The 13,434-nt window shown below is 34.4% G+C and overlaps 3 protein-coding genes and 1 non-coding gene across 10 annotated transcripts; 1 reads left to right on the top strand and 3 right to left on the bottom strand.

Moving 5' to 3' along the window:
- Positions 1 to 299: 299 nt before the first annotated feature.
- Positions 300 to 6,003, bottom strand: LOC116343562 (protein Mo25). 4 transcript variants are annotated; one of them, XM_031771693.1, is made up of 10 exons: positions 5,738 to 6,003; positions 4,021 to 4,076; positions 3,704 to 3,944; positions 3,467 to 3,583; positions 3,053 to 3,195; positions 2,808 to 2,976; positions 2,509 to 2,673; positions 2,333 to 2,437; positions 1,887 to 2,157; positions 300 to 689 (listed from the first exon to the last, which is right to left on the bottom strand). In XM_031771693.1, the coding sequence occupies exons 3-10, from the start codon at positions 3,830 to 3,832 to the stop codon at positions 604 to 606; spliced, it is 1,185 nt and encodes a 394-aa protein (XP_031627553.1). In that variant the 5' UTR covers positions 3,833 to 3,944; positions 4,021 to 4,076; positions 5,738 to 6,003; the 3' UTR covers positions 300 to 603. The 4 variants fall into 4 exon arrangements, with proteins under 4 accessions (XP_031627553.1, XP_031627555.1, XP_031627554.1 ...); XM_031771695.1 differs by lacking the exon at positions 5,738 to 6,003 and adding an exon at positions 4,965 to 5,063; XM_031771694.1 differs by lacking the exon at positions 5,738 to 6,003 and adding an exon at positions 4,949 to 5,046.
- Positions 6,004 to 6,494: 491 nt separating this feature from the next.
- LOC116343746 (brahma-associated protein of 60 kDa) lies at positions 6,495 to 8,468 on the bottom strand. Its single transcript, XM_031771963.1, has 3 exons — positions 8,124 to 8,468; positions 7,836 to 8,020; positions 6,495 to 7,762 (listed from the first exon to the last, which is right to left on the bottom strand). The coding sequence occupies exons 1-3, from the start codon at positions 8,262 to 8,264 to the stop codon at positions 6,562 to 6,564; spliced, it is 1,527 nt and encodes a 508-aa protein (XP_031627823.1). The 5' UTR covers positions 8,265 to 8,468; the 3' UTR covers positions 6,495 to 6,561.
- Positions 8,469 to 9,697: 1,229 nt separating this feature from the next.
- Positions 9,698 to 9,862, bottom strand: LOC116344554. The gene has a single exon (XR_004201421.1). It is a non-coding gene; the product is annotated as a U1 spliceosomal RNA (small nuclear RNA).
- Positions 9,863 to 11,188: 1,326 nt separating this feature from the next.
- LOC116344002 lies at positions 11,189 to 13,081 on the top strand. 4 transcript variants are annotated; one of them, XM_031772359.1, is made up of 6 exons: positions 11,189 to 11,510; positions 11,636 to 11,896; positions 11,980 to 12,084; positions 12,164 to 12,389; positions 12,460 to 12,531; positions 12,661 to 13,081. In XM_031772359.1, coding segments are annotated over exons 1-6 (858 nt in total). In that variant the 5' UTR covers positions 11,189 to 11,317; the 3' UTR covers positions 12,662 to 13,081. The 4 variants fall into 4 exon arrangements, with proteins under 4 accessions (XP_031628219.1, XP_031628218.1, XP_031628220.1 ...); XM_031772358.1 differs by having other exon boundaries at positions 11,190 to 11,510; positions 12,200 to 12,389; positions 12,675 to 13,076; XM_031772360.1 differs by having other exon boundaries at positions 11,190 to 11,366; positions 11,738 to 11,896; positions 12,675 to 13,075.
- Positions 13,082 to 13,434: the final 353 nt, after the last annotated feature.

Raw genomic sequence — 13,434 nt, 5'->3', positions numbered from 1 at the left:
GCAAAGCTAATTGGTACCAAATAGCTCTTCTAAATGATACCAAAAAGCTATTTGGTATCAATTAGTTAGGCTATTTGGTACCAATTAGCTTTGCTAAATGCTATCATTTAGCTCCCGAACATTTTTCCGCGTAACTTTTCTACGTAACATTTTTCCTCGGAACCCCTCAGTTATGATTTCGCCTGTTTATTTAGATATAGAGGAAGTATCTGGTGTGTATGTGTATGTGTGTGTGTCACATTCTAGCCTCGCACTGATCGATTTAACTTGTTTCGTTCTTTATAATAAATTAGTACACGTGTAAACATCTAATTTTTATTGAATTTGTTTTCATTTCAAGCACTTAGGAACATAAATCGTACACATTTGATGGGATTCACGTTTAGAATTGATTTTTTAATTAGGATCAAATAGACCGAATAGATTGATTTGAACTGATTCGACTCCATGGCCATGGATAAAAACGTTCAAATTAATGCAAAAATAATGGAAACCATTTGGTAATAGTGGTATTTTGTGAGATCCCATGTGTAAATGTGTATGCGAATTATTGTTTGGGTCAGCAATGGCAAATAAAACTGTTTTAATTGGCAGAATAATTAACTATTGTTCTTTGCTATGATCCGATTGTGCTGGTGATTTGTCCACATCGACAATAGGCTCCACAACCGGAACAACTGGCTCTTGTACTGTTGGATGGGAAAAAGAACAAATCGAAAATGACGTGATCATTGATTGTGAGTAACATAAAACTACCAACTTAAAGTGCTGCAATATCAAAGCTATAATCAGGTACACATAAAAAGCAGATAAAAATTATGGAAACTGCAAAAACTAAAAGAAAAACACTCACACACACAGAAAGAATCAAACATAAATCGATAAAAAGCAAAACAAAAATTATGTAAAAATAAAAAATAAAAGATCATAATGTCTAATGTTATAGTTGTTCCTTTCGTAAGCCATAAGGAATAATTTTATTTCGTTTCTTAGAATAAAAATAAAATTAAAAATAATAAAAATAATTTAGCGCTTTGTGGTCTGTTTTTTGTGTTTATTTTTCTCTCTCTTTTTTTTTTGTTTCAGTTCGGTTGATTTTATTTTTAATATTTATTTAATGTAGTTTTTTTTAGCTGGAATTGAGTCTTTCATATTTTGTTAACAAAATAAATACACATTTTAAAAGCATGCATTATCTATTCCTTTTTATCAAAAAGTGTTTCATGCTTTCTTCATACAGGATTTTTATTTCTTGTAACAGCGTGTTATTATCTTCTTCTTTTTTTTTTCAATATTTGTTAACAAAGATCAAGAAATAACAGAGAAAAACATGTCCATTTTCGGCAATTTTCTCTCTCTAAAAAAACGATCATTTTAAAACGAGCTAAAGCTTAAATCATTTGATTGGTTTTCCTTATGAATAGGTATTTTTTTGTTTAAATTAGAATTAAAGAAACAGGTAGCACATTCATTCAGCGAAAAAGAAAAGAAAAGCAAATGATGCGAAAAAGATGATTTTATTCAAAAAAGAGAAAAATCAATTCTAATTCCTCGGTTCAATGGTCAACATAAACACACAATAACTGCTCGCCATAAAATGAATTTTTGTTTTTAAATAAATAGATGTTAACTGCTGAATGCAAAAAAATAGTGGTATTCATCGATTGCTTGTGCCATTCTATTATTGTTATTGTTATTGTTACTGTGATTTGTATTTAGTTTTGTTTGCATTGCATTGCGATATTCAGGTGTTGTACTTGTTGTACGAACAAAAAAAAAAATAAAATACCGAAAAAAATAATAATAATCATAATTTGTAAATCGAAATAAACAAACCAAAAGCGGCATGCTTCATTTGAAACTTGTGTATCCTTCCGTTGAATTACCTCCTGATATTGATGGGCCCGGCGGTGTGGTTGGTGTTGTTGCATTCGAACCGCCAGCACCACCAGCATTTGATGACGAACCAGCTGCACTGCTGCTTGCCATCGGTTTCAGTTCTTTTATTTGCTTAATCAAATAGGCTTTTTCATCGTTAAATTGCTCGTCTTCCGATCGATCGGTATGAAATTTCGTTAGAAAGTCTATTAATTTCTCCTGATTTCGCAGCAATATGTCCAATATTGGCTTCGGTTTGTTTGGATTGGCCACAAATACCTGAAATTGGGGAGATACACATGAATTAGTGAATTAATGACTAGATAACGTGGAAGAAGAAGGACTGAAAATTTAAAGAATCTTCTTCTATTTATAGCGTGCGACTGTGTTCCGATTTATACCAAGAATTTAAGATTAACACCTCAATCAAGTTAGAATACCGTTAAATGCATACCTTGAACACGTGGAAGGCTTCGAATTGAATATTACGTGATTTCTCTTTCAGCATATTCATCATAAGCTTCAAATTTTCTGGGTTTGAAATATACCGAGTCATTACCTACGACGAGAAAACGAAAAGTATTAATTCGGTTTGTTTGCCATTGTGATTGTCGTTGTGTATCAACTTACTGTAAAGTTATGTCTATCCAATAGCAATTCGCCCAATAGTTTTAAGCTTTGTCTACGTGTTACATAATTCTCTGAGCTTAACAATTGTTGATAATGTGTAAACACCTGGTCATAGTTTGCTTCCAAGAATTCAGCACACAGCATTTTATGACGTGTTAGTAGTTCCTACATTAAACAAACGAAAATTGTACACACGTTAAATTGATTTGAGATCGATTGTAATTCAACCGATAAAGAACCAGATCAAACAAATATCAATTGAATCACGTTCCATAAACAAAATTCATTTTTGCTGTTACCTTAAACGTAGAAAATGCATCAGATGCAATGTCAAATGTTGATACTTCAACGTAACGGAAAAAATTGAAGAATTCATTTGAATGTAACATAATTTTGGCCAATGCTTCGTACCGTGCGCATTCACGTAACATTGTTCCACAGTTCAGTGCGATTTCTTGGTGTTCATAGCTGTAAAAATGCCAGAAAAAAACCGCATTTATTTTCAGAAAATGTATGAAATTATTTGAATTCTCTTGATTCTTACCCAGCTATTAGCGTAAATAGAATTTCCGGTTTTGTGCAAATGTATTCAACAGTCGGTGACCGAGTGCCAATTTGCCGTCTAAGTACATTATTAAAAACTTGTGCCACATCTTTCTTGCCTTCGAAATCAATGCGATTTAGATTCTGAAAAAAAAAAAAAAAAATGCACCGAAACGCAAGCGCGCAATTCAGTAGATTTGTAGAAATGAATAGAGTGACATATCAATTTAAAATCGGTACTGGCAGGCGCTATCGCTGGCACAACGATGTGTGCCTGTGTGTGTGTTAGTATGAGCGCAATGATTGACAAATGATAATCAAACACACAATATTAAAACGATAGCACGTGGTACACACTTGTTTTGTGTCGTATCTCATTGAATGTAGGCACTTTGTACCGCTTTGCACAACTAACCTGAATCAAAAGTAACAATAAATTACTGTTATACAATTCTTGTGACAATTGTGCGACGACGTAGTCAGTCTGTGGCTCCGAATCCGATGTACCGTACAACATACTTTTGATAAGAACCTGCAAAACGTCAAGGAATTCCATTGGTTTTCATTTTTTTTTTACTTTCAATCATGTTTACACAACACAACAGGGAAATTCCCCGCCTCAATTCGATTACAGTATTGAATTTGAACTTACTAAATTTTTGCTAACGTCCTCTTGAGCCTTTTCCGCTTTTTTGTCGCCTCGTTCCAGTGCAGTAACGGCCTCCTTGAGAGCTTTCACCAATTCGGCCGGTGTTTTTTGTGATCTTCCAAAGAGCGGCATATTGGCTTTGTTTGAAGGGGTGATTACTTCGATTTAGTGACCTTAACGATTGCTATGAAATCAATACACACACACACGCTCAAATCGATCGACGATGTTTTTGGTTTTTGATCTAGAATTCAAACGGAATGTATTTATTTTAGTATGATCATAGAAAATTAAAGGTTTGTATGTATTCGAAATCGTACCTGTGTTGATTCGTCTCGAAATCCACACGAAATAAAAACAAAATTACAACAAATCCCTGTTGATTGGGATGAGAAAAAAAAAGAGAAATCAAAATTTAATAATAAATAAATCAAAATGACTATAAACAGATTGTTGACTCTTTTTTAGCTGATGTTTAATTAAGTAGCCGACGCAATTAGTTTCACATTTCATATAAATAAATGCCAAATTGGTTTCGAAATGACGAAGAGAGCGAGACGAGCACGTATATATGTTAGTCTGTTTATCATTTTGATGAGACAGCACACTGTCAATTGTCAAAACGAAAACATATTTCGAATGTTCACCGTTGAATTGTTCTGTATAAACAAATCCGAACCAGCAATCAAATGATATCAAAAAAAAAAAAAGAAAATCATTGCACACACCATTATTATTATCGACCGCATACATAGAGAAAGCGCAAAACAGAGACGGACAATTTTTTTCTCTATTGGAGACAATATTACATTGATACACAATTCTCGCCAATCAATTAACACGATAACAGTGTTATATGTATGTGCGCTTGAACACATGGGAATAATTGCTGCTATTTGCACAATACACGACACACAAATCGTGTACATTCGAAATGTTGTAATATCATTGGCGATATCGGTCGTGTCTGTTTTAAAAATACTGTATATTTCAACTTATCGCCTGTTGTAAATAAACAACAGAAATGAAACGAAAAAAAAAGAAAGAAATACGGGGAATGTGTTGTGCAAAACATAGGCGACGACGAATGCAACGAAGTAAAAAAAAGATATTGTTGAAAATACGACGGCACCGTATCCCGTGACACCCCGTCAATTTCTATTCGATGAAATGCAATACAATCGCGTTTTACACTCGGTTTCATCATTAAAATAATCAAATTTTCACATAATTTTCGATAATTATTACTATTAATTATTTGTACACTTGAAAATTTTGAATATTCGTGCCAATTTGTCACACAACACAAATTCGGTTCGATGCTGCTATTTGCTACTGCTGTTGCTGTTGTTCGAAACGATACAGAAAAATGACACAAGTGGTATGCATATACATTCAATGACAATGACCATCAGAACAAACTTACATATGCATACACTCTTTCTCGCTCACTTGTACAACACAGACTCACTTGCACTCCGCACTCACAACACAGACAGAACACACAGATACACACACACACACATACATACACCGACACCGATTACCGTAGAGAATAAGAAGAAGCAGAGGAGGAAAAAAAGTGAATAATTCCGTCCCGAAAGTTACAATGAAAAAATGAACAAAAAATTCATGATGAATTTTAATAGATTCGCATGTAAACGTGAACTAAAATGGAATCGCAACAATCACGTTGATTTTTGATGATCATGCAAAACCACACATTTTTTTTTGTACAATGATGTGAAAATAAATTAGGTAATACACAAAACGGTGTGAATTAATTTTTTTTTTTCAAGTATCAAGACAACAACAACAATAAGAAAAAGAAAACTTTGACTCTGAACTTTTCGACTCTATCTCTTTCCAATTCATACACTCACACACTTAGTATGGGTAACGATTTGTTTGGTTGATTCTCTTGTAATATTATTTCTTTATTATTTTTTTTGCGTTTTGTGTGTTCCCGTTTCAATTGGGCTCACTGTGTTTGCTTGGTTGATTGATTTGAATGATTGAGGTTTTTCGTTTACGTACGTTTATTGATTTCTAGAATTTTAAAACACCGCACACACAACACGAAAATTTGACACGAAAAAACAAAAACGTTTATTTGATTTTTCAGTTTTTATTTTCGGTGGCGTTTTTTCACTTTTGATGTCGTGTCCGTCAAACTCGTAGCACAGGTCTCACCACTGCTGGAAACAGTTTGCGTTTGGCGTATTATAGCGCAAAGAACTAATGAAAAAACATAAAAATGTAGAAAATCTTCGGATACATTTGACAGTTCACTTCGGTTCTCTTTTTTTATCAGTATGTGTGTGTGTATGTGTGTGTATATGTATGTGAATGACACATTGACCGCAATTGTATTACACTGCTTATAGTTTTTGACAAACGGCTTTTTTTTAGATAGATGGTACGGTGGGTACGTGTGTGTGTGCTCACGCTCAGTGTGTATGGCTCGAGCACGAAGTTGTCCGCATATCATACGCCCGCTTCAACTGACTCACCAAGCAATAATATGAAACGTGAGAATATCGAAATTAATCAAAAATATATGGTGTTTTGTTTGGAAATGAGCAAACATATACATAGCAAACTTATATAAGTTACTTATGAATCATCAACTCCAACGAGAAAAACAACGTTTGTTTTGAATTTGATCAAAAAAAAATCTTTATTCATTTATCATTATTATCAGCACATAATTTCAAAACAAAATCGAACTGTTCTTTGTGTTTGTCTTTCTCTGGTAATATGGTGGAGTAAAATTCAAATAAAAATGTCGTCATTTCTGTTTAAAGATATGGGTGAATGCTTATAATTATAAAAGTGTTCTACAGCAAATAAACTGAAATTTATGCATTCCGAATGCCCAATGCCTGTTCAAGTTCGGCCCGTTTCTGATTCACTTTGGTGAAGAAGTATCGAGAAACGGCTTCGTTCGTCCATGGTTGATAGTAGAACTCAGCTCGACGTTCTTCTTCCGGATTACCAACGACATCGGTCATTGTTTTGAGATCTCGAGTTTGACTTACAATCCAACGATGGATAAATGTTTGCGGATCTTTTGCAAAGCTCAAGAAAAATTCACGATTTGTTTTTAATTGATTGATTGTGTCAACCGTTTCATGGATCTTTTGATCGAGCACTTGAATCTCTTGCTGACTGGCCGTGCTCATTAAGAAGTTGTTCATTTGGTTCTTTAGCGTATCATCAACTTCAACATCGATGTCATAGCATGCGGTTTGTTTATGTTCGGTGCTACCTTCAACGGTGATCACATGATTGATGACAATTGGATCTGGTGGATGCAACAATGGATTCAATCGTTGTGGAATTTCGGCAAATTTCATGCGTGGACAACCAAATATCTGCTCCAAATACTTATCGCAATTGATAAATTCACGTTCGTGTGCATCTTGTAATTTGTGCGTTTTAATGTACTGCCACAATGCCGATATGATAACTGGACGTGTTTGTGTGTGCACGCCAAGCAATCGTGCCAAACGTGAATCCAATTTAAACTGCAATGGTTGATAGTCAAGCAATAGTAAAATTGTGCATCGTACATTACGATCGCCTGGTCGTTTTACTTGGAAACCGTCCGTTTCCTGTGTGGAATGAGTACGATGCCATTCAACCAAATGATTATCCGGCCCATACAAATCCTTGTCCAACTCAATCACCAACGACTTAAAGAAACTCGAAAATTTGCGCTTGATTTTGTTCGGATCACTTTTGGTGTCTTCCAATAAACGACCTTCAACACGTAATTCCCATGAAGCAACCGATCCTTCAGCAGCGTCTGGACCGTCGCCCGGCTCTTTGCTTGGGTAGAATGTATTCGAAATGAATATGCGCAATTTTCGCTTTTGTTTCATTGGACGTTTCAAGGCTTCTTGGATGTCAAGACGTTTTCGCATTATTGTTGCGTCCAATTTACGCTCAAATGCCAATAAATCCATATAGGCTTGCGATTCGGGCACCAAATCTCGCACTTTTTGTGGTAAAATTTTATCGGCCAACTTTTTCTTCTTCTTTGCTGGATAATCGGCACTAAAACAGAAAACAATTGAAAAACACACATTTTATGCAACATTTGGTCAGGAATATGATTTGTTTCACATACTTTTTCTGTCCGGACATTTGAGTACGCGAGTCCTGCGGTCTTTTGCTGCTCGGTGTATTTGGATTGACAACACGAGCATTTGGCATCGTTTGAAAACCACTGCCCTGTTGACCAGATGGTTGGCGCTGCATTACTGGCGGACCGGCACTCATTTGAGGCGGTGGCGGCGTAAATCCTCGTTGTGCCTGTATAAAAAAAATTTGGGCGAAAAATACACACATTTAACCTCAATCCATTTGGCACAACAAATTCACTTTTTTCCTTTTTAAAAATGAAACGATAACTTACGGGAAAGTTTTGAGTTGGACCGGAATATGGGCGCATTGGTGTTCCGGGTGGTGGTTGTGGCATTGGTTGCTGATACCTTGCTTGTTGTGGACTTTGTGGTGGACCAGCTACACCGCTTGTCGGCTGAAATCTTTGCGACATCGCCTTTCGCTCGTTTTATACAATAGAAATCAATTTATCCAACTCACAATTCAATCAATACAATGAAATATCGTCAAAATTGTTGGAATTCTACAAATTTATGTTAAATTCGATGGGAATATAATGTAATTTCATATAGATATTGGCAAACACAAGCAGAAAAATGACGCCATATATACGAACACAAATTGACTTTTTTTGTTTGATGTGTTTAAAGTGACATAGACATCGTTTCGACATGAAGTTGGCTATGATAGCTGATGCAGCGTGATTTGTGTTGTGTTTACGTAAATATTGGCCATTTGAAACGATGGAAATTGGATGAACATTTGAATGTAATGGTTAAAGGAAAAAAAAACTATAGAATTCAAGATTTTATTTTTACTTTTTCAGTAATAAAAAGACCTATCCTACAAAAAAATAGAACGTTGAAAAAAATGAAATGCAAAAAGAAATAAAGACGTTGATTTTTGATAGAGTTTTATATTGGTGTATAAATTTGAACAGCAAATTTCTTGTAGAGCTATCTAGACCGTCTAAAAGGCTCGAAAAAGGTTTTGTTTATGAAAATCTCTCATTCAGACGACCCAATGAAATCTAATTACTTACATATTTTACATAAGATTTTTCTCTTTGCTTACGGGCTCATCTAACTGACTTTGTACGTATTGATGTACTGAAAATAAAACCATTATATGTGACTGAAATGCATTGACGCAAAAATAGTATTGGGAAAAAATGTTTGTGAACGTATCAATGTTTGTGATGTTTTCAGTTCGACAGCAAATTTGAAAACATTACCATTCGGCACCACAAAAAAGGTGGAGCGATAAAGAGAGAAAGAGAGAGAGAGAAAGAGTAGTTTAAAAAAAGGACATATAAATCTTCTTTTTCGGCATTGAAGAAATAAAAGCGATTTTTTCTAAAAGGAAAACGAAAGGCAGACAATCGTGGTAAAATCATCATTGGCTTTCTTTGAATACATAGTTTGTACTACATGCACATAATGGAGTATCGAATGTATAATGCGATTTAATTTTAATAATTCAGACACACTTTTTGCATTCAAATTGTTTAAAGAGAAACTAACGATTAGCCAATTAAAGAGAAAAACAACAACCAATATAACTGATTTTTTTAAATCAGCTTGATCATATGAATAACATACTTTTACCATCGGCATAATTTCGTTTAAATTTTAAAAAAATAATCTATAAACGCACACTTGAAATTATGCTTTCGTTTGAATGTTCATATTCGTTGAATATGTTTCCTCTAAACAAAATCATAAATATATACGAAAATAACGTATCAAAAGTCATCAAGTTGACATCAACCAATCGTTGTGAAGAACATTCAATTCAAAATTGTTTGCTCCACAACAAAGTAGTTGGTTTATTTGTTTGTTTTTATTTTTCATTTCAAAGAGATAAAAAGGGATAGCGCGAACGCTTTTCCCTGCTATCAAAAATAACGTGTACGAGTTAGATACTTGAGATCTAATCGCAAAGGTCAGCCACGTCGAAGTGCAATGACGCGGGCCTCACTTCGGAGAATCTTCCTTCTTGATCAAAGAAATCTCTACACCAGGTAAGTATGATTTGGCATCGCATCGAACAAGTACTTACTAACGCTACGCATACGTTGCGCTAGTGAATTATAGCATTCAACAGAGTGAAAAACGTGCATACTAGTAAGAGCTCTGTTTCGTTCATTTGTTCTATACTGCTGTACTGTATTCGTTCTGTGTTACGCTGTTTGCTATTCTCACTGTGCGCTTTCTATATTCTATATATAGTATACATTGCACTGCTTGCCGTACATCGTGCGAATGTTTGAATTTTTTGCAAAAAAGTACATTAATTGAGATTATGATCTTGCAATTTATTTTTGCTAATTTCATTAATTCGGAACTAATTGAAAATGAGACAATATTTGTTCGATTTTATATTGGTTCGATTTAGAATAAATTGACCTTGGCTAGTGCGCCTGATGGAAATCGTATCCGAATTTAGATGCTATCTCCATACGTTTGAAGTCATTTCTTGAGAAACGATAAACAATGGGTCATAATTCTACTCGCACAATGCCAACTATTTACAAATTTGGATTGACGAAGAAGCATTTTTTTATAGAATCGGCACATATTTACATCAAATTAACTCATTAATTGAACTAAAATGAATTTCACCAAATTTGTCTGGAGACGTCGAAATTTGATCATGAAACCTCCAACCAAATAAATGATAAATTATATGAAATGTCATGCGGTTATGATGCCGAACGGAAATGTTTATAGTTTTACTTGATTTCAAAGTTATTTTCGTTTGCTGGCTCCAACTAATTTGAATTTCGAAACAAACATCGAAAGACGACAACGACAATTTTTTCTCTTGAAATTTGAAATCAGTCAATCATTTAAAAAAAATCACGACACGGATGCGAAATAGATTGCTTGGCCACACACGCAATTTGATCGATGTTCACAGCTGCCAATAATTATGTCATTTTACTATGAGTACTCTTTCATTCAGAACTGACGACATGCACTTAATAATTCGTGAATGAATGATTTTGTCAACATTTTGTGCGTTTTTCAGTAAAAGTTCAATCAACCGGTAATAATTTGGTATTGTTTTATGTGAAAAAAAAAAAACAATAAAAATGTTGATCTTTGAATTTCTATTTATCGATTCTATAGAGATCAAAGTCGTCATATACACGAGCCTGAAAATTCAATGATTCGATCAATTGAAGAGATGAGACGAGGAAAGAAGAAAAAAATGGCACACAAGCACACACAACATCGTTTGGCAATGAAATAATGAACAAGCCTACACCAATCATATAATTCGCAAATATCATCAATTCCATTAAAGGCAGATCCAATCAGACGTGGCTATAAAAGAAACGGTGGGACACCGAAATCGCTTTAGTTGGTTTTCAGTTTGCGAAACACTTGATTGTCTTCCAGACTTTGTGATTTCCTTCAAAACAAAACAAAAAGACGCTATTTGATTGACAAGTGAAATTTAAGTGAGATTTAAATAAAAATGTCATTCCTTGGAGCTGGAAATACATCTGATGTGGAACAGGACAAAGGTCTATCGGATTATCGAATTAGTCGGAGTAACAACAATTTGGCATCAAAACCAACAACATCGAAATTCTCTGATGTGTTGTGGAATAACAAAAATGATGATTCGGACAGCGAAATAAGCGATTCGGGCAATTTTTTGGCCAAAGGTAAACAATCAAAAAGCTCATTTTGGAAATTAAAAAAAGAAAAAAAAAATGTAGAGATGTTTGGAAATTTGTCAAAAATGATTGTGTTGAAAAAATTGAAACAATCTTCGTGCCCTTTTCTCCAGGTGCATTTTTGTTAACTCCATCGCATGAGTTGTCGTTGGAGCGTGCTGCATTGATTTGTGAGAAGATGAATTTCAAGGGGTGTTTCTCTCTTACCAAAACAGCCACTGGAATTTTATTCAAATTTTCCCATCCAGAAGATTATCAAGCGGTTTTCAAGAAGGGTTTTCATAAAGTGACCAATGCCCGATTCTATCGCAAAATTGCAGTTCCATGTCGTCCACAAAAAACATTCACATTGTTTGTGTTTGACGTTCCGGAAGGTAAACATTTGAACATGATGAGGTTTGAAAATTCATGAACCGAAATTTGGTTAATTTTTTCCCATCATTGTTTGCGGAATTAGATATTCCAATCGAAGATGTGCGACATTCTCTATTCCGTTTTAATTCGGTTGTTGAGGTGGTGCGTTTAATACTTCATCCACAAGTGGAACCGGCTCCAGCACCAGGTAAGAAATATACACATATTTTGGAAACTACATCAAAATCAAACACTTACATAATCGGCATATACAAAACACTTTGAAGGCACATCATTTGTTAAATCACAAATCCTTAATAAAGCCAAGGAGCGTGAAGATGAAGCAAAAGAAAAGGACGCACCACCGGCCCCAATTCGCATTACACTGGCTTCACTTGACGAATACAATTGTTTATTGCAAAATGGATTAGATTTTTACGGAGCAACTTTCTTTCCAACCGAAGCAAATTTGGAATTAGCCGGTCCCGTTCGCATTGCAACCAAAAAAGGAAGGTAAATGAATTTTGAATTTTGCATCAATTTGGAATTGTTTGAATTCACTTGGTATAAATTGTGTTTTCAGTCGAATGGTTGACGGCAACATTCCGGGCCGAGTTCGGGAATTATTGCCGGTATTCGATGCAGCGGGATTCTGGTAATTGTCGTGTGATACATTTTCTATCGCACATTTATCATTCATTTTTGAGCCTTTGCATATTTTGGACATTTCAAACAGCTTTGCTTCTGAATTATTAACATTTTTAAAGTGCATATTAAATTGTAGAATGAATATTTCAGCAAAATTCCACCACCAGCCAGCAAAACGATTAAGCCACGCCTATGAGCGCGCTGACGACGATCACAACATCAACGATAAATTATGACGACGCAATTATCATAATCAAATTCCAACTGTCTAACAAATCCAATTTTTGAGTCATTCTTTAAAGTTTTTTTTATTTGGAGAGGAAACAATTGAAATACAAAACCTTTTGTATTTTCTTTGTTTTGTTTTGATCTTCGAGCTTGAGAAGAGAACAAATATAATTTTTTATTCATAATCAAATCTAATTCAATTTAAATGTGCGACAATTTTACAGTTCATTAATTCGCACGGCATATTTACTCTACGTTTGTATCTTTTATTATACAAATTCTTCTTTTCTCTTTCATTCTCATTTAGCCTAACAATGACAACAGTGGCTTTAACATAATTTTTTTCTTCTAATAAATCATTAAATGATATTGTATAACCGAAAACAGTTTGTTTGTATTTTATTCATTTCTTTTCGCTATTTTTATTATTTACATTCGTTTGTATTTGAATCGACAGTGAGGTGTGCATCATAAGGTGAAAATGTTCGAATTTTTTTAGCCATCATCAACTGATTTGCAAACAATGAAAAAAAATAAACATCTGCTTTTTCATGTGTTAGAATGAGAGATATGCTTGTTTTGAACGATATTTCGGAATGAATGTTGTTAAGTTCAAACCAACTACAAAAACCCTAACGTTCCACTGTATTTCATCCAAATGAATTTTACGTAATTACGTATC

Source organism: Contarinia nasturtii, unplaced genomic scaffold (genome assembly GCF_009176525.2).
Source record: "Contarinia nasturtii isolate CC-2019 unplaced genomic scaffold, AAFC_CNas_1.1 Cnas_scaffold_1037, whole genome shotgun sequence".
Lineage (NCBI taxonomy): Eukaryota > Metazoa > Arthropoda > Insecta > Diptera > Cecidomyiidae > Contarinia > Contarinia nasturtii.
This window is presented reverse-complemented; position numbering and strand designations above follow the sequence as displayed.